Source organism: Panthera onca, chromosome A3, assembly GCF_046562875.1.
Source record: "Panthera onca isolate mPanOnc1 chromosome A3, mPanOnc1 haplotype 2, whole genome shotgun sequence".
Classification (NCBI taxonomy): Eukaryota; Metazoa; Chordata; class Mammalia; order Carnivora; family Felidae; genus Panthera; species Panthera onca.
This window is the reverse complement of record NC_138341.1, coordinates 30,078,950-30,097,142: the sequence shown is the minus strand read 5'-3', so window position 1 is coordinate 30,097,142 and position 18,193 is coordinate 30,078,950. Positions and strand designations below refer to the sequence as shown.

The following is an 18,193-nucleotide window of genomic DNA, read 5'->3' as shown; positions in this document are numbered from 1 at the left end:
CACTGTAAATTTCTCATAATGTTGAAATGTTGAACATCCTATGAACTTTTTACTATTGTCACCTTTTATCTGGTGTATATATCTGTGTGTGTGTGTGTGTGTGTGTGTGTGTGCATGTGTGTGTCTGTTTAAAGAAAGTTGTATTGGTTATCTTATTTTTTTTTTTAAATATAAGCAATATCCATGAAAATAATTTGAATCCGTATACAGACTGTTCTGCGTTTTCTGCCTAGAGAGTAGAACTTGTAAATCTAGATTTTGTAGAAATTGTTGAGTATGAGAATGTAATAGAGGGTTTTAGAGACTCATCTCTGGCATCTTCTGTGCAAAAAGAAGTACAGATTTAAAAAATTGTAGTTACTCATTCTAGGCGGATTTCATCAGTTTGTACAAGGCATAGAAACCAATTGTATGGAAACCAATTTGACAATAAATTTCATATATTAAAAAAAAAAGAATTTTGTTAGTTTCTGGCAAGTAATAGATTTCACCACACATCTTCTGTGACCTTCCATTACTATTGTTGTGAGTCTAGTGAAGATAACAATAAGGTTTAACTTTTAATTAAAAAAAAAATGGAAGACACTCTAGGATCCAAAAGCTACCCAGTTTAATTTATTACTAAGAGCTGATTGATGAAATATTAACATTTTTTTTAATGTTTCTTTTGAGACAGAGGGAGACAGAGCTGGAGTGGGGGAGGGGCAGATAGAGAGGGAGACACAGAATCTGAAACAGGCTCCAGGCTCTGAGCTGTCAGCACAGAGCCTGATGCGGGGCTCAAACCCACGAACCGTGAGATCATGACCTGAGCCGAAGTCGGATGCCCAACCGACTGAGCCACCCAGGCGCCCCGAAATAGTAACATTTTAAATTGTTAGATCTTTCTGGAAAAATAGAGTATTTTTATTATTGATAGATTATAGTTAGAGCTATAAAAATGTTGAGAGTTTTAAAATTTATTGTGTTTAGTATATTCAGAGGCCCAATAAAGTTTTTAAAACTGTAGATTGAAATTTAAACTTGTTAAAAATAGATTCCTGTTTGTTCTGATTCATTTAGATTTATTCCAGTCATCCAACAAATATTGATAAAGTGCCTTCTATGTGCCAAGTCATTTGGTGAAGATCCTTACCCCTGTGGTCCATATAGTCTACTAAGGGAATATAACCAGTAAGCAATAAACATAAATGATAGAGCATGTCAGAAGGTGATAAATGTTATGGGAAATAGAAAAAGTAGAACAGAGTAAAGGAGATAGGGAGTGCTGGGCTCAGGGTGGCCTGGAGGAGACAGATTACAATTTAAAATTGTAATGGGGTAGGCCCCATTGAGGGGTAACATCTGGACAAAAGACTTGAAGTGGATTGATGGGTTGACAGTAAGATATCTAGGGGAGGAATATTCAGGAAAAAAAAAAAGCTACAGCAAATGCCCCAGGATAGCAGTAGCCCTCATATGCTTGAGGAATTCTGGGACACCAGAATGACTGACGCAGAGTGATTCTAAGGGGAATATGGTAACAAATGATCAAATCGTGTAGGGCCGTAGACCACTGGTGAGATGGGGAACCACAGGGGAATTTGAGCAGAAGGGTGACATGGTCTGACTTTTAAAGCATCATTCTGGCTGCTGTATTGAGAAAGACTACCTATAGTAGCCATTGTTGGTAATAATCTTGATGTTAGGGGAAAGGAGGCAATTATTGTAGTAATTCTAGCAAGAGACAGAGTGATTAGAAAAGTAGTGTATGTGCTAAGTAGTCAGATTCTGGATGTGTTTGGAAGGTAGAAAAAACAGTATTTCCTGAAATATTTGATGTGAGGTGTGGAAGAAAGGGAGTTTTTTGGTCTGAGCAAATGGCAGGATGAAACATTGGATTTGGAAAAGGGGGGAATTTGATTTTATATGTTTAGTTGGAGATATCTTTTAGAATTTCTCGTGGAAATGTAGAGTGGGCAGTTGGATATGAGTCTTGAGTTCAAGCAAGAGTTCTGAGCTAACACATAATGTTATATAGCATATAAATTTATACTAAGTATAAAATATTTAACATATTTACTCCTTAAATTTTCTTCTCTTGAAATAGTGAAAATTAATGATTGAATTTCTTATCTGCTAGAAGCTCAGTTTCCTGTTTAAGAACTTATAGGCTAACAAATCACTTAAATTGCTTTAAATTTTGAATGAAGGTTGATTGATAAGTTTACAAAGTGCTGTTTATAAGGCCTGTAAAAAAAATGATTAGTTGATGAACACATGCCAAAAATATAAAATTTTTGAAATGAAAAGATCATTGAAGACTGTTTTGTATAATCTCTTAATAATAATCTTCTCTCATTACATAAATTAATAAGTGTTTTTTTTGTGAGTCAGTCATAACTGAATTCAGAAAATGGAATGAAAATGAGGGCTTCTCATTATAGAGTTGTGGGGCTTAATTTAATAAAAGTCACTCAAATCTTCTAGTGTTTTTTTCTGTTTCTTTCAAGAGAAATTTAATATTATTACCTAGGAAATTGAATTGTCGTTTCTTAGATATTACATTTTGTATGACTTATATATCTAAAGAATAAGCAATAACTTTAAAATTAGTGTTACATTGAAGAAAATGGTTGTTGTCATTCAGTGACACAACAGTGAATTGACTTATAGTGTTCAATATTTAATTTAAAAAGGCTATTTCATTTGTTTCACTCTATTTAGAAAAGGAAGACCAGTGTCTCATGCCTGAAGCCTGGAATGTGGACCAGGGAGTAATTACCAAACTCAAGGAACAATACAAAAAGGAGAGAAAGGGGAAAAAGGGGGTGAAGAGTAAGTGGAAAACATTGTATCTGTAAACCATAAATCTTTCCTTTTTTATATCCCCCAATTTTTTTCCCCAATGTTTTCCTAAAACCACTTACTCTTTTTCTTTTCTGCTCCTGGTCTCTTTCGTTTTCATCTGCTCTCAGGGGTTGAAATTAAGTGGTTAGTTATTTGATTGTGACCTTAAAAAAATAAAAACAACCATGCTTCTGATTATGGAATCATAATATATCCCAATAATAAATCTAGAGCCTTGTGAGAATATGGAACTATATATTCAAAACACAGTGATAATTTCATTTTTAAAGTATATGTGCTTAATTAATTACCACAATGATTTTTCACTGTTGACAGTTTTAAATCTCATCTAGTTTGACCCTCTGGCAATCCACCAAAATTACTGCAAATAATTTTAGACCTTGGAGACAGAAAGTTAATTTCTACCCCTGAATATTCTGTGTGTTCATAACACACAGTTCATTTGCTCTCACTACTATATGCTATACAGGGCAGAGAGTCAAATACACAACTTTTAAAAGTATTTATTTTCTAATTTAAGAATTTTGGCCAATTTCATTTATAATAATATTGCCAATTAGCTTTTTTCTTTTTAATAAGATGTCTGCCATATAAAAACTGGAAGCTAAAATGAAATTGCTAGCCTTGTGAACCATATATAACCATATATATATATATATATATATATATATATATATATATATATCATTATGCAAATTATTAGGTTTAGCAATAGATCTAATTAAGTATGTAAAGTAGAAACCTTGAAGAAGCTTTCAAGCATCCCTGAAAACCATCTAAAACACCTTTTTAGGACAGCAAAGCTAAACTACCTCCTGTGCTTCCACTCCCGTTGACCATATGCACATGGGTCTCCCTTTTATGGCAAAAGGAATTGCATCCTTTGAGATATTAAAGTAGTGTAAAGTGGGATTAAAATCCAGTTTAGTGAAACATGTATTTAAAAGTTGGAAAAAGCGTAGTTGTTATTGATAAACAATTCAAATCTTTATTTAAAATATGCTAGGAGTTACAAGTATTTAACTTGAATGGATTAAAAAGTCAGTGGCTATTTTTGATGTTATACTTGTACCAATGATTACATAACTAAGAGCTATTATTTGATGCCTTCTCAATATAAATTAAATTATAATGAGAAATATTAATATTAAAACATTAAGAGCATTTTGTACTTTTTATCCAAATGTATGGATAATAAATGTGATCTTAAACAGTAATGAGACATGATTTACTAGGGCTTTTCAGAGCCATGGCAAAACCAGTTACACTGAAATTTTAATGCAAATGTCATAAATGAGAAAGGAGAATATTTTAATTTTCAGGTTGACATAAGTTGATATTTCTTTAAGTCATTATGCTACAATAATGTTTTGAAATGTAAAAAATCTCTCATTTGGAAGGGTATCCAGGATTTACGTAGAATCCACCTACTATTATACTGGTTATTCAGTTCTTGTCAAATATCAAGGCATTGCTATAGTTGGCATTTAGCACTTATGATCTAAAATGGCACCATTTGACTGGAACCGTATTCCTACTAATGGAAGCTATTGGCTTTCCTGAATCTGGAGATTATGATCAGCATGCAGGTATATAGCACATAGTTTTTTTGTATGACAAAGAAAAATGACTACAGGGGGAGAAATTTTAATATCTTAGGGTAGAGGGACTGCAGGGTGAGGCTCCACACATTTTGTTTATCATCATCAGTTCACACTGTTTTCATAAAATGGTGATCTGGGAACAAGTGAAGACATGGTAAAAACAGAACTGAAGCAAAACTTTGACCTGGTATGAAGCAGAAATTTACAAACCCCCACAAATATTTTTTTTAATTGAACGTTTACTGTTGGAAAAATTTGATTCCTATTGATATGGCCCAGTAGAAATATTTCCAGTCAAATCGTGTACTCCAATCATACGGTCTTGAAATATATTTCTAGGTAGTAGTTAAAATTGCTTAAAAATAGTTGTATTCTTTGCTGGTATAGGAAAAAAAACCATAATGGACTATGGGTAAGATTTTCCCATTCTTAATTAAACTTGTAACAGGAAAAACTACCGAAGATCTGTTTCAGCCTCTATCCTATATAAAACAGTCAAAACAGGGATGTGGGAGAATGAAGAATCAAAGTTCAGGTAAGTAATCAGTAGGGCATGAGACTTCACCTTGGGTACCATAGCTTCAGGATGTAAGGCAGTGAATGCAACTTCACATAAATGGACAAAAAGGAATGTTGCCGTTTAACTCAGCACACAGTAGTTTCACAATCCCTGGTATCTGTCGTCATTTAGAGCAATATATAAGGATTAAAAGAATGCTGTTATTTTTAATGGTCCAAATTGCATATGAACATGATTTTTTATTGAAATAGCGATATTATTCCATTAGCTTAATTTTTAAAATATATGTAAAGCATAATTCTTCTCAAGAAATAAACTTTTAAAGTAATTTGAAAACTTGGAAAGTAATTACTTTTTAATATAGTAGGGTAGTTTTAAAGGTGAATGTAAGCAAATGTGAATAAGGTTTATGGCACCATTTTGATGCAGTTGGATAATTCCATTCTTTTTTGTTCTCTTCCTCCCTGTTTCTGGGCTAGGGCCCAATAGGTCAAAACTACAAGATATGCTTGCTAACTTGAGAGATGTTGATGAACTTCCCTCGTTACAGCCATCTGTGGGTTCACCTTCCAGACCCACCAGCTCCAGGCTTCCAGAACACGAAATAAATAGGGCAGATGAAGGTAAGTATATGACACTCCCGAGCGCGCGCGTGCGCGCGCACACACACACACACACACACACACACACACACACACACACACACACACACACACTACTGGGAAATGCATATCTAAATTCAGTTATTAGAAAGGACTTTCCTAAGAAAATAACTTTATTTTACGTATGTTTGATTGACACGGTGTTCCCCAAATGTAGGCTTTCTTACATTCAAGGGGTTTGATTCCCCCTTCAATCTGTTAGACTTTTAAGGGTGCATAAACAGCAAGTCCAACTCCAGATTCTAGTCCACCTCCCTAGAAGCCGTGTATTTGGTATGTACAGGCTGTTTTATTCACCCTACTGCAACAAGAAGAAAATTAAGTCTATATGATAGGTAGTAAATGTTTACTTTGAGATTCACATAAATATTTTCAGATGTTTTCTTTAAAGTTTGTCATTGATAAGTGAAAACCGGGGGGTGGGGAGGGGGTGGGGAGGACACCTGAAAGTCTACTCACACTTGCAACTGTGTTTCTTTGTTCCCTTTCAGTCCTTGTCTGTGTGTATTTTTTTTACAAAGTTACAGTCACCACGTAGAGTAATTCTGTCTTGTTTTATTTATGTAACATAAAGTCCCAAAACAACTTTCATAATTATAATTTTGAGATTACACATTATATTTTAGACTTGATACTTCACCATATCCCTTTTGGATATTTAGGTTCCCAGTTTTTTACAGTACCGTCTTAACGGTGTTTAAATACAATTCTGCCTGTTTTCTAGACGTAAGTTCTGACTTATCTATTTATAAATAGATAAAATGCTTATATGTAGAAATTGATCTAAACTTTTTTTTAATGTTTATTTATTTGAGAGAGAGAGAGAGAGAGAGAGAGAGAGAGAGAGAGAGAGAGAGACAGTGTATGTGCAAGTGGGGGGAGGGGCAGAGAGAATTCCAAGCAGGCTCTGCATGCTGTCAACACAAAGCATGATGTGGGGGCTTGAACCCACGAACCATGAGATCATGACCTGACCCGAAATCAAGAGTCAGATGCTTAACTGACTGAGCCACCCAGGCACCCCTAGAAATTGATTTTAAAGTATGTATTTACATTAGCTGAAAATCCAGTATGATGTAAAAGGAACCTTGATGATTAATAAATATTTTTCAATATTTATTTTTTAAAATTGCCTTGAATTTAAATACTGTAATTGTTTGCAGTGAATATGCTTCTTCAAATTACTATTTATTGAATAAAACAGACTGGGAAAAAGCCACAGAAAAATCACAAGTGTTTTTCTTTCTTGGGTTTTAAATTCAGTTACATTTTAGAGAGACATAAACTGATAGAACCTTGATGGACAGATTTTCATGGTCGGAGTACTTTCTAAATGAAACTTTTGACCATCACATGGTTAGTTATTTATTAGAGTTAATTTTATACATAGTATACCTGGAATTTATTACTCATACATTAAATAACGAAGACTTGTACATTACACCTTTATAGTCTAAATACACAATTTCTTTGATATAGAGACGTCTTTTGAATTAAAGATGTGAAGTCATGGACCTCATTAGGTGTGTTTGTTGTCCTCTAGGAGATACATTCACTTGACACTATCCATGTGAGAATTTTAATCAGTTTGTTATTCTAAGATCAAGTCTAGATAAGAAGTTCATTTTTCTTTTGTTCTAGTAACTCCTAAAGAGTTTTATCAGAGATTTCATCTTGCAGCATTCTAATAACAGAGGCAGAATAAGTACTATATACTAAATGACAAATGTATAGAAGCATTACATAAGCCACAGAAAGTGCCCTTCATGGAAAAAAATATTGAAGAACCTTAAAACTGAAGCGTTGAATATCTAACTTACTGTCTCTAACATGGGTCCTATAAGCTTTCTTCCTCAGTGAAAGGTTTTCAAAAGTATAAAAAGTATGTAAGAAATACACGGTGTATTTACTTGCCCATGAATGATGCCTCTTGGTCTCCAGTTTAGTTTCAGAAAAAGTGTCCATAGCCTGTGTGTGCTATAAATGTTTATCACTTTATTTTTGTTTTAATGGTTTTGTTTTAATTATTTAACTGTAAATAGTAAAGAGGCACAGTTAAATAATTTTGTAAAAGCTGAAGAAATGTGGCCTATCGTCTCAAGTTGTAAGGAGTCTTAGAGTTCTGTCCATGGTCGCTCCATCTGGCCCTCGGGTCTGCTGGCTTAGCCAGGGAGTGTGCTGGAAGGAGCTCTGCCTTTGTTTCAAGGTTTTACATGGTCATTTTTAGAGCATTGTTTAAATTAGCCCAAACAGAGTGTATGCTCAAATCCCATGAATCTTAGTCTTGTTTTTAAGAGTCCTTTTTATTTCACACCTGAACAAAGTTGTCTGGATACAGTAGAAATGAAAACAAACAAAACACCTGGCTGAAGACCCAGTCTCATAGTCTCCTGTGAGTCATTTGATTGAAATTTGGCATGAAAATTGCTATTCTAACCTAAACAGTCTCCACCCTGCAGTAGTTAATGTGAGAGCTGCTCGAACTCCTCAGAGGATATGTGGTATGTTTGGGTAAAACCCATTTTTATTATTGCTGCTTTATTGCATGGTGGTTTTAATTGCATAAGGTCTTAATTTATGTTCTCCTTTGTTCTTATAAGGGTTTTAAGACATAACTCTTAGGTCTTCTATTTTTAAGACATAACTATTCTTTCATTTCTTCAACAAATACTTATGATTGAATCTAAACTTACATAATTTAAAGCTGAAAAACACCTTTAAATCCAGTTTTCTACATATACTAATTAATATATTGACTTGTTTCTTTTAAGGAAACAAAACATTTTTTAGCAGCCAGAGTTTAAACTGTTAAATTCGTCTTATCAACTTATAAATGTTTGCTATTAGTAAAGTAACCACCTCTAGAAAACTACTCAAAGACTATCTTTGACAGTTTGCCAGCATAATTGCATTTATAAAAATCAACAATCTACTATTGACCAAATTAGGTAAAACTCCTGTTTTACTTTGGCATTTTGCTTTTAACTGATTCTTCTGTGATGGTGATTGGAGGAATTGGATTGGTATGTTCAGTGTCATCTATTACAAAGAAGATATGGCATCAGCTCGCGGCTAATGAAACTGTTCAAATGGACACTTCGATAAAAAAAGTCTTTGAAATAAAAATCCACTTATAGTGAAAAGAAAATGTCTTTGAAACAGACATTTTTAACTGAACTATGCCTGTAGAAAACTGTAGAAGTGGTAAGGGAGCAGGTCAGTGAATTATCACAAAGTGAACCCAGCTGTGTTACCACTGCCTCGGTCAGAATCCGAACATGTACCAGGGTCTTGAAGGGCTGCTTGGGCTTCAAGTTACTGCTTCTCCCCTTCTCTCCAGACACAGTCCTGAGTTCTAACACCAACATTAAGTTTGCCTCATATAGGCATATTTTATAGTTGTAACTATTTTACTTCTTTCTTTTTTTTTTTAATGTTGATTTATTTTGAGAGAGAGAGAGAGAGAGAATGCACCATGAGCAGGGGAGAGGCAGAGAGAAAGGGAGAGAGAGAATCCCAAGCAGACTCTGTGCTGTCAGCATGGAGCCTAATGTGGGGCTCAAATTCACGAACTGTGAGATCATGACCTGAGCCGAAATCAAGAGTCAGACGCTTAACTGAGCCACCCACGCACCCCAGTTGTAATAACCATTTTCGTTTGAAATTTTCTGTATTCTTCCGAGTTATAGAATTAAGCAATTTTATTTTGAATGAGACCAGGAATGTTCAGATCACTTGTTACTTATGTTTAATATTTGATAGAAGTAATTTGAGTAATTAACATGAAATAGCAAACGAGGAAAGCCTACTTTGCTTTAGTCGTATTATTTTTTTGTATAGTGAAAAAGAAGGGACAATGGTCTATTGAATTTGTTTCCTGTTGTACTTTTCTTTTTTCTCTTTCTTTGTTTTAATGTTTATTTATTTTTGAGAGAGAGGAGAGAGGGAGCCAGAGGATCCAATGTGGGATCTACAGGGGCTGCGGAGAGCCCAATGCGGGGCTCGAACCCACAAACAGCGAGATCATGATCTGAACCAAAGTCAGACACTTAACCGACTGAGCCACCCACAGACCCCTCGTGTTGTACTTTTCAAATTAGATGATACCTTTGCCTTTGGTTAAGATACGGAAAAAGCAACCAGTTCTTGAGGATTTTCTGCTCACTGAATTTTACTGTGTTTGAATGCATTTAAAAATAATCAAATATAGACATGCCCTTAAGAGACTCTTTACACTTTAGAAGTTTTTTTATGTGTCTTCTGTCTTCCCCCTTCAGTGGAAGCATTGACCTTTCCTCCTTCTTCTGGGAAGTCCTTCATCATGGGAGCAGATGAAGCCCTTGAAAGTGAACTGGGACTTGGAGAATTGGCTGGACTTACAGTGGCCAATGAAGCAGATTCACTAACTTATGATGTGAGTCATGGTTTTATTTTTGTTGTTTTTTCATTTCTTAGAAATAAAAAGTTAACCTAATAGAAAAAGATAACAGTGGTAAAATTTCTTTACAGGTATAGAATTTGGTTCTGTTTTAATTGCAAACTTTGAAAATACAGTATTTTTCACATTGTGTAGAGATTAAAATTATGGTCTTTGCCTAAATCCGTAAGTTTTTATATCTTGTTTATTGGTTTTAGATTTAGGGAAAGAATTCCCTTTCTGTTACCAAGTTTGGATTTTATGTTTTAAGGCACCAGAGATCACTTGAAATTCATGCCTCCCTAATGGCAACATTTGAGTTTCTTCTTCCGTACATTATCAGTGAATACTTGGTCTACAGGAGATTTTAGTTATTGTTAGGCAGGGATGTCTACAGGGTGTCTTGCAGATGTTAAGGCTGACCCATCAGTGATTTAGACCAAAACTGAAATCGTCATACCTTTACACATGCATGCATTTACTTAATCCCAAACACAATTGTTTTATAACTACATTTAAATTGTCAGAAAAACAGTTGCCTGTTTTATAAAGTATTTACAACCTGTCTTGTCTTGATGAAAATGGTCTCACTTTGATACCTCATTATCTTTGTTGGAGAACACAGTATAGCTCCTACCACATGGGGGCTGTAAAGATGGATGCTTAAGCAAACCATGGATATGAGAAGGATGTGCTCCAAAGAGGAACCTCACCACTCACTCTTCTTCCTACAAATCAAAATTCTCACTCTTTGCTAAGTCCATTAGTAAGTCTTTTGGGTTCTTCCTCCAAAAATACCTAAAACCGTTAGCTGTTTTTTACTTTTCATCCTACTCCATTGTTTTCTTCACCTGGAACTACTACAATAACCTCATCTAAATGGGCTCTTGGTTCCCCATTCTCTGCATATATGATACAGGTTTTTAAAAAATATTTGTTTCTAGTAGTTTTGTATCCTTATATTCTACATCTGTTGTGTATAAAAACACAATTTAGTTGACTTTTGTTTTTTCATCTAATATTTGACAATCTTTTTATTTTTTTAATTTTATTTAATTTTTATGTATGTATGTACTTATTTTTGAGAGGGTGCAAATGAGCGAGGGGCAGAGAGAGAGAGAGAGAGAGAGAGAGAGAGAGAGAGACAGAATCCCATGAGGGGCAGAGAGCGAGGGAGGGAGGGAGAGAGAGAGAGAGAGACAGGGAAGCGGGGCTCACGTTCGCCCCATAAGGGGCTGGAACTCCTGAATCACAAGATCATGATCTGAGCAGACGTCGGATGCTTAACCAGCTGAGCCACCCAGGTGCCCCTGACAACGTTTTTAATTGGAGCATTGAGTCCGTTTCTTTTTAAAGTAATTACTGATATATTTGGATTTAAGCCCACTGTTTATTTGTGCTACCTGTTCTGTGTTCTTTTTTCTCCTATTTTTAGCTATATTGGGATTCTTTTTTATAAGTCACCCCCACTCCATTATTTGGAGATTATACAGTCTTTCATTACTCTTTCTGTTGTTACCCTAGAGATTACCACACATATCCTTATCAAAATTTTAATGCACAGACCTTTAGAACAATTTTAACTATACTTAAAAAATTCCTACCATACATATATGTTACTCTTACTATATATTTTGTCTCGACATTTATCTCCTACAAGATAATGTTTTATACACTCAACATTCAGTTAGGGTTACCCATTTTACATGATTCATTTTGCTTTATTCTGTTCTTCCCTGTGCATCTGACTGTCCATCTGGAACACTTTTCTTTTACTCTAAGAACAGTTAATATTTCTCTTTGGTGAAGGTCTACTGGTATCCAATTCCCTCAGTTTCTGGTTTTATTAAATTGTTTATTTCACCTGAGTGGGTTAACTTTTATCTCTGGTATTGAGTTCCAGTTGGCAAGGTTTTTGTTTTGTTTTATTTTGTTTTGTATTTAGTTTCACTTTAAACATTCTAAATATATTATTTCATTTTCTTCCTTCGTTTTCTGCTAAAGTCAGCTGTCATTTCTTTTATTGGTCGTTCAATGTTAGTCTGATTTTTTTTTCTTCTATGACTCATAATCTTCCTATGTCTTGACTGTTAGCCAAGGTTTAGGTTTCTTTTTATTTAACCTTCATGAAGTTCTTAGACCTTCTTGGCTTAGTATGTTTTTCTCAGTTTTATATAAAGTTCTCAGCTATTTATCTTCAAATACTGCTTTTACACTTCTCTCTTTCTTCTCCTTCTGGAACTCTAGTTATATTGTTAGAAGTCTCTACATCCTGTGTCTCCTGCTCCCTTTGTTATGTATTTTCCATCTTTTGTCTCTATACTTCACTCTAGATGTTTTTATGACCCATCTTCTGGTTAACTAATTCTTTCTTCAGTTATGTGTAATGTGTAATTAAACCTATCTACTTAGATCTTACATTGTTTGCTTCTAGAATTCTTTTTCTATAGATTTATTCCAAAATTTACAATGTTGTCTTTTATCTTCTTGAACACAGTAAGCATGATTATGTTCCCAGTTGTTTTCATTAAGCTGTATAATCTTGTGTGGGGATGGTTATTTTTTATTGTGTCCAAATAGCCATACTTGAAAAAATGTCTATAGAAATAACTTCAGGCCTAGGATGATATCTTCCCCCAGGAAGTATATTTTAATTTGCTTCTCTCAGATGTCTGTAACCAGTAGAAATCTGGATCACCTCATTTCAGTTTCAGTTTTTCAGATGATTTAAAGCTGATCTGCAGTCTATGCAAGGGCTTTTGTTCTAGTTCACGCTTCTGTCTAGGATGCAACCCTTTGGACTCAAAACCCAAAGCACAGTGGTTCACCAAGCCCCACCTTCTTGGCAGGCCCTGGACACCAGTCTGTATCTCCTTGCACTGCCCAAGCGTCAGAAGCACAGCCTGACCTCTCAACCATCCCCTCTGGAATCAGTAAATACCCTCTGGGGAGAAACAACTCCAAATATCAGGCTCACCTTTTTAGATTTCTGTCTTCCCCTAAATCCTGGCCTCCTTTTTCTTCACTATTTTTCTGGTTCTCCATTTAAAAATTATTAGCTCTGCTTTTCTACTTGTCCTCAGTACAGACTTGATCCTAATGGTCTAGTCTACATCATGGCTAAAAGCAGAAGTTCCCATGAGATACTTTTGTCCTCTCTAAACGTACCCCACAAAGATTTTGTCCCATATGTTACAGAATTCAGTCATGTCTCTAGACAAATGTCATTCTTTTTTTTTTTTTAAGCTGTTGTTAAAAACTTAGTGTTATGTCTGTGTTTCTAAAAGAAGTCTCTAGTTCTAATAAATATATTAGTAACCTCCCGCTGTGTAACAAATTGCACACGACACAGCTTAAAACAACATTTGTTATAGTTTCTGGAGGCCAGCAATCTGGGGCAGCATAGCTGTGTGGTTCTGGTCTGTCATGTGGTTATAGTAAGCATGTAGCAGGGGTTGCAGTCTTAAATGAAGACTTGGGAAGATCTCCTTCCAGGCTCACTCATGCAGTTGTTCAAAAGCCTTGGTTCCTTGCTGGCTGTTGGCTGGGGACTAGTTTCTCACCCAGGAGCCTCTGTGTGGCGTTCTCGGTGGAGCAGCTGGCTTCTCCCAGTGTGGGTGTACTTGAAAAGAGAGTGAGCAAGAACACCCAAGATGCAAGGTTTTATGACCTGATTTTGGAAGTAATTTGCCACCACTTTTGCTATATGTTACTGGTCACACAGAGCAACCCTGTATTGTGGCAGGGGGCTTCACAAGGTGTAAATATGAGGACGTAGGGCTGATCAGGAACCATCTTAGTGGCTGTCTACCACATTAAGACATTCAGAAGGAATCTAATTGCTTTTGTATATGAAAATCTTTCAGCTCTTCAATAAGAGCAGACAAGAGTCAACTTAGTTGTTCTGCTTCTCCCCCTGCTCCACGCACCCCCAACCCCCCTGCAAAGATAACCAGCCCCAGATCTTATAGTAGTTCCTTGCATCGTGTGTTCTGTCTTCTTACTGCTCCAATTGTGACCTGCTCTATCCAAATTTTTCTGCAGACTTTTAAACTTCTGGGTCCTAAGTTATAGTTTGTATGACGAGTGTAGCCTCTTAAGTCAGGCTATTTGGTTTTGAATCCGGAGTCTTCCACTTACTAGAGGGAACTCATTCAGCTTCTCTTTTCTTTACATGTCTGGTCCTTAAAGTGGGGATAATGTTGATTCCTTCATAGAGCTGTTGTGACACTTAAGTGAGTTAATGCGTGTTAAGTTTTTGAAAAATGTATAAAGTAATGGATAATGCTCAAAATAGCAGTTATTATCAGTATTGGTTTTTTTTGTCATTGTAAGTATGGCAATATTTCTTCAGTGTGTTAACCAATATGTGCCCTACTCGTGCTTAAATCTAGAATGCTTGTTAGTCATGGAGTGTAAAGTAATATGTGATAGGATATGTGGTGCTAGTGTAAAGTTAAACATGAACCTCTTTGGCTTTGCTGTTAGTTGGAAATGAAAAAAAAAAGTTGGAATATTCTTGGAATGAAAAAATGCATTTTTTAAGTTGTTGAGATGGAGTCTGTGTGGAGAAAAGCAAGATAATGTTGTGTTTTGCAAATGGAATTTATTGTTTTGTAACATCTGATTGTCTCTTCCAGGGTTAACATTTTATGTTTCCAGTTTATAAACGTTGTTACCAATTTGACAAAGAAAATTTAGCTTTTCATAGAAACTATTGAAAATCTAGAAGTAGGATCATATACTATAATGTTAATAAGTTATTAAAGGTAACTTAGTTTTCAGGTTTTATCCCAAGTTAGTTTCTATACTATAATTTAGGTTGAAATTACTTGTCTGTTGTTTTTTTAAGTCATCCTAGTAAAGACCCATTCTTGTTATTTAGTCTTCTTTCAATTTTGAATTATGTTACTTGTTTTTTTGTTGTGTATTCATTCATATTTCTTCAAAGAAAACCACTGTTGACGTACTGTTAATTTTGCCTTTTGATTTGATTATTTGCATTTAGAAATTATATTGTTTTGACAATTGCACAATGTGATGATTTAATGACAAATCAGCAAGAATTAATGTTGAAATATAATTTTTTTCATGTCCTGAACCAGATGTCCGGGTATCTTTCTTTTGTTTCCTTAATAGATAGCGAACAATAAAGATGCATTGAGGAAGACATGGAACCCTAAGTTTACATTACGAAGTCACTTCGATGGCATTCGAGCCCTTGCTTTCCACCCCACTGAGCCCGTTTTGATAACAGCATCAGAGGATCACACATTAAAAATGTGGAATTTGCAGAAAACAGCCCCAGCCAAAAAGTGAGAATATTCTACTTTAACTGTATTTGAAGGTTTTTTTTTTTTCAGTTTATTTATTTATTTTGAGAGAGAGAGAGCGTTCATGGGAGGGGCAGAGAGAGAGGGAGAGAGAGAATCCCTAGTAGGCTCCACACTGTCAGCACAGAGCCCAACACAGGGCTCGAACCCACAAAAGGTGAGATCATGATCTGAGCCGAAATCAAGAGGCTCAACCAGCTGAGCCACCCAGACGCCCTGTATTTGAGTATTTTAATTATCAGTGTTCAGCAGAAAAGTACTTAATTATTTGCTATTAAATTTCTCAAGTATACCTTCCAGCTTTTTCTTCTTTACCATGTCACATAATTAGAATTTTTCCCTTCTTACTCACAATCTGATATCAGGTTGGAAAACTGACACTGAGGGAGAAATAGTATTATCTGATAGTTTCCCAGAGCTTGTGAGTGCTGTTTACAATCCTTACACAGTATTTTAAATGGTTGTCATATTTGTGGATTCCCTTGTCTATATTGAAGGTTTCTACTGTTGTTGTAAAGAGGTGTAGGCATGTCATCATTCCCCAGCACAACCTTGCCATATTATTTATTAGGTTTGGACTTAATGATGTGGAAGGGAGGCTGATTGAGGGGTGAAGGACTGTTCTTTGGTATTGTCTTTTGGCCTTGACCTTTTAGGTACTTTCCATACCTACCAACATGTATAGACTGAAAGGCATTGTTATTCCTGTCACTTAACTGCTATTTTTTCCCTCAGCCCCTCGGTTCCTTTCTTAAGAATGAACAGACATGAGTTGTTATAATCTCTTTTATCAGTGACCAAGCTAGTCCAGGTCCCACTTGGTAGTGTACTTACTGGAGGTCACTCCCCTGTGTCCTTGAATCAGATGGTCCAAACCTAGCATGTGCCAGTAATGGCCCTTCTCTGGTGTCAGGCACTTCTGTTATTGGAAGGAGAAATAAACATGAACTGGCAAAGATTATAGAAGTTTTACTACTGATAGAGGATATCTATTGCCAAGTTTAAAAGAGATCAGTGAACATTCCTGCTGTGAGTCCTACATAAACTTGATAAAATACTTGATTTATCAGTCTTCATCAACCAGTTCAACCAGATCTTGCTAAAACCAAGTGACTTCTCATAAGGATCAGGTATCTTCAGCAGAGAGTAATTATTTCTTTGTTATAAATCGTGCCTTTTGTCTTTTTAGTTCTCTGGCCACAATGGGCATCTCATTAGACCAAAGAATGTCAATGTCTCATATATTCTTGACTAAAACTTAGAAAAATATTGAAACAAGTTTCTTAGCTGGTGATAGCTTAGGAACAATATCTCCACATGTAAATAACAGTGACCTGTTTACCTTTGAGCATAAAATTTTGGAAATGCTTGAGGAGAGAATTATATAAAAAACTGTAATACAGTATAAGAAATGGTAAGTAATTGACTTTACATCCAGTTTCCATTAACAGTCATGGCCAGTATTAGTGTAGAGTATCTATACATTCAGTGTTCTGATTAATGAATAAACTGATGACTTGGACACCTTTTACAAGTATCGAGGACAGATATCTTAACCTTTATGGAAATGCAAAGAAATTCAAGTGCCATGTGCTGAAATCCTGCTAATGCCTGGTTCTAGCCTAGTCTGTTTTACATGTAGACTTTTATTTAATCCTGTGAGTATTTGGTATTATCCTGATTTTTCAGTTTTGTTTTAAATATGTAGAGGAATCTGAAGTTCCAGAAGAATAAATAATTTGCCTGAAGTTAGCCACCTAATTGAATCCAGAAATTTATCTCCTCAAAGCCTATGATGCTCTTTGAGTGGGACTCTCTCTTCCTTTAGTCAAATAGACTATGATAATGCTGAGAACACTACAATCAGGTATTATTACTAAACTACTACTAAACAAGTGTTTCTTGAGGCCACAAAAATATGTGATTGATATCAGATAAGCTGTCTTAGGTGTCCTAGGTTGAGAATGGTATATTACCACAGTGTTGGTATTTCTAAAGGCAATTTTGTGGCATATATTCAGGGCTACTGTTTACTACTGAAACTTAGAGTGGTAAAAGTCCTCTCTCTCTTGGATTTAGGAGTACATCTCTTGATGTGGAGCCTATCTATACATTCAGGGCTCATAAGTAAGTATGTGCTTTTTCTTTGTTTTAAGTCAGCATCACTGTACATCAGCCTGATTAGAGTATTTTATTTTCTTTCCCTTAAATATTTGTGTTATATATTTTTTGTATTTAGTAGCTTTTTTCTTTTGTAAATGTAAAAGAAACTGGCAGATAATACAGTGTTAAAAACAAGTTTATCACTACCAGAGATCCTTGCTAAAATTAGATTTTATTTGGATAATGTTTAAATATGATATCTCTCTTGCTTAAAATAAGTTGATGCAGTAAGGGTTAAATATTATAAATCCTGACCTTTGTTTTCCTTAAAGATAATATAGATTAAAAAAACCCAAGAATTTTAAAATTATGAACACATATTGCATGCTGCTCATATTTCCACATAAGCTTAAGGGTTATACTTATTCACTTGATTTAACACAGAGATTGGCATTTTTTATAGAAAGGGTCAGATAGTAAATACTTTTTCAGCTTTGTAGGCCATATATTTTCTGTTGTATATTTTTGTTTTTAGTTCAGTTTGTTTTACAACCCTTTAAAAAAAATGTAAAAACCATTTTTAGCTTGAGGACTGTACAAAAACAGACCACTGGCTGGATTTGGCCCACAGGCCATAGTTTGCCAACCTCTGGTTTAGCAGCAGAAGAGAGATGTGCGATGCTTCCATAGTATTTTTATTCATC

At 35.2% G+C, this 18,193-nt stretch overlaps 1 protein-coding gene and 1 long non-coding RNA gene across 4 annotated transcripts in view; one reads left to right on the top strand and one right to left on the bottom strand.

Annotated features, from left to right (window-relative positions):
• Positions 1 to 18,193, bottom strand: part of LOC144615960 (uncharacterized) — a 426,549-nt gene that overhangs the window by 260,120 nt on the left and 148,236 nt on the right. The gene's annotated exons all lie outside the window — the stretch shown is intronic.
• The window catches only part of STRN (striatin), a 99,792-nt gene that overhangs the window by 58,608 nt on the left and 22,991 nt on the right, over positions 1 to 18,193 (top strand). For 2 of the 3 annotated variants that reach the window (XM_078444795.2, XM_078444797.2), the window contains 6 exons: positions 2,707 to 2,817; positions 4,903 to 4,989; positions 5,454 to 5,597; positions 9,914 to 10,050; positions 15,193 to 15,368; positions 17,466 to 17,513. In XM_078444795.2, coding sequence (XP_078300921.1) covers positions 2,707 to 2,817; positions 4,903 to 4,989; positions 5,454 to 5,597; positions 9,914 to 10,050; positions 15,193 to 15,368; positions 17,466 to 17,513 — 703 coding nt within the window. The remainder of the gene's footprint in view (positions 1 to 2,706; positions 2,818 to 4,902; positions 4,990 to 5,453; positions 5,598 to 9,913; positions 10,051 to 15,192; positions 15,369 to 17,465; positions 17,514 to 18,193) is intronic. The other variant, XM_078444796.2, reaches the window with a different exon arrangement.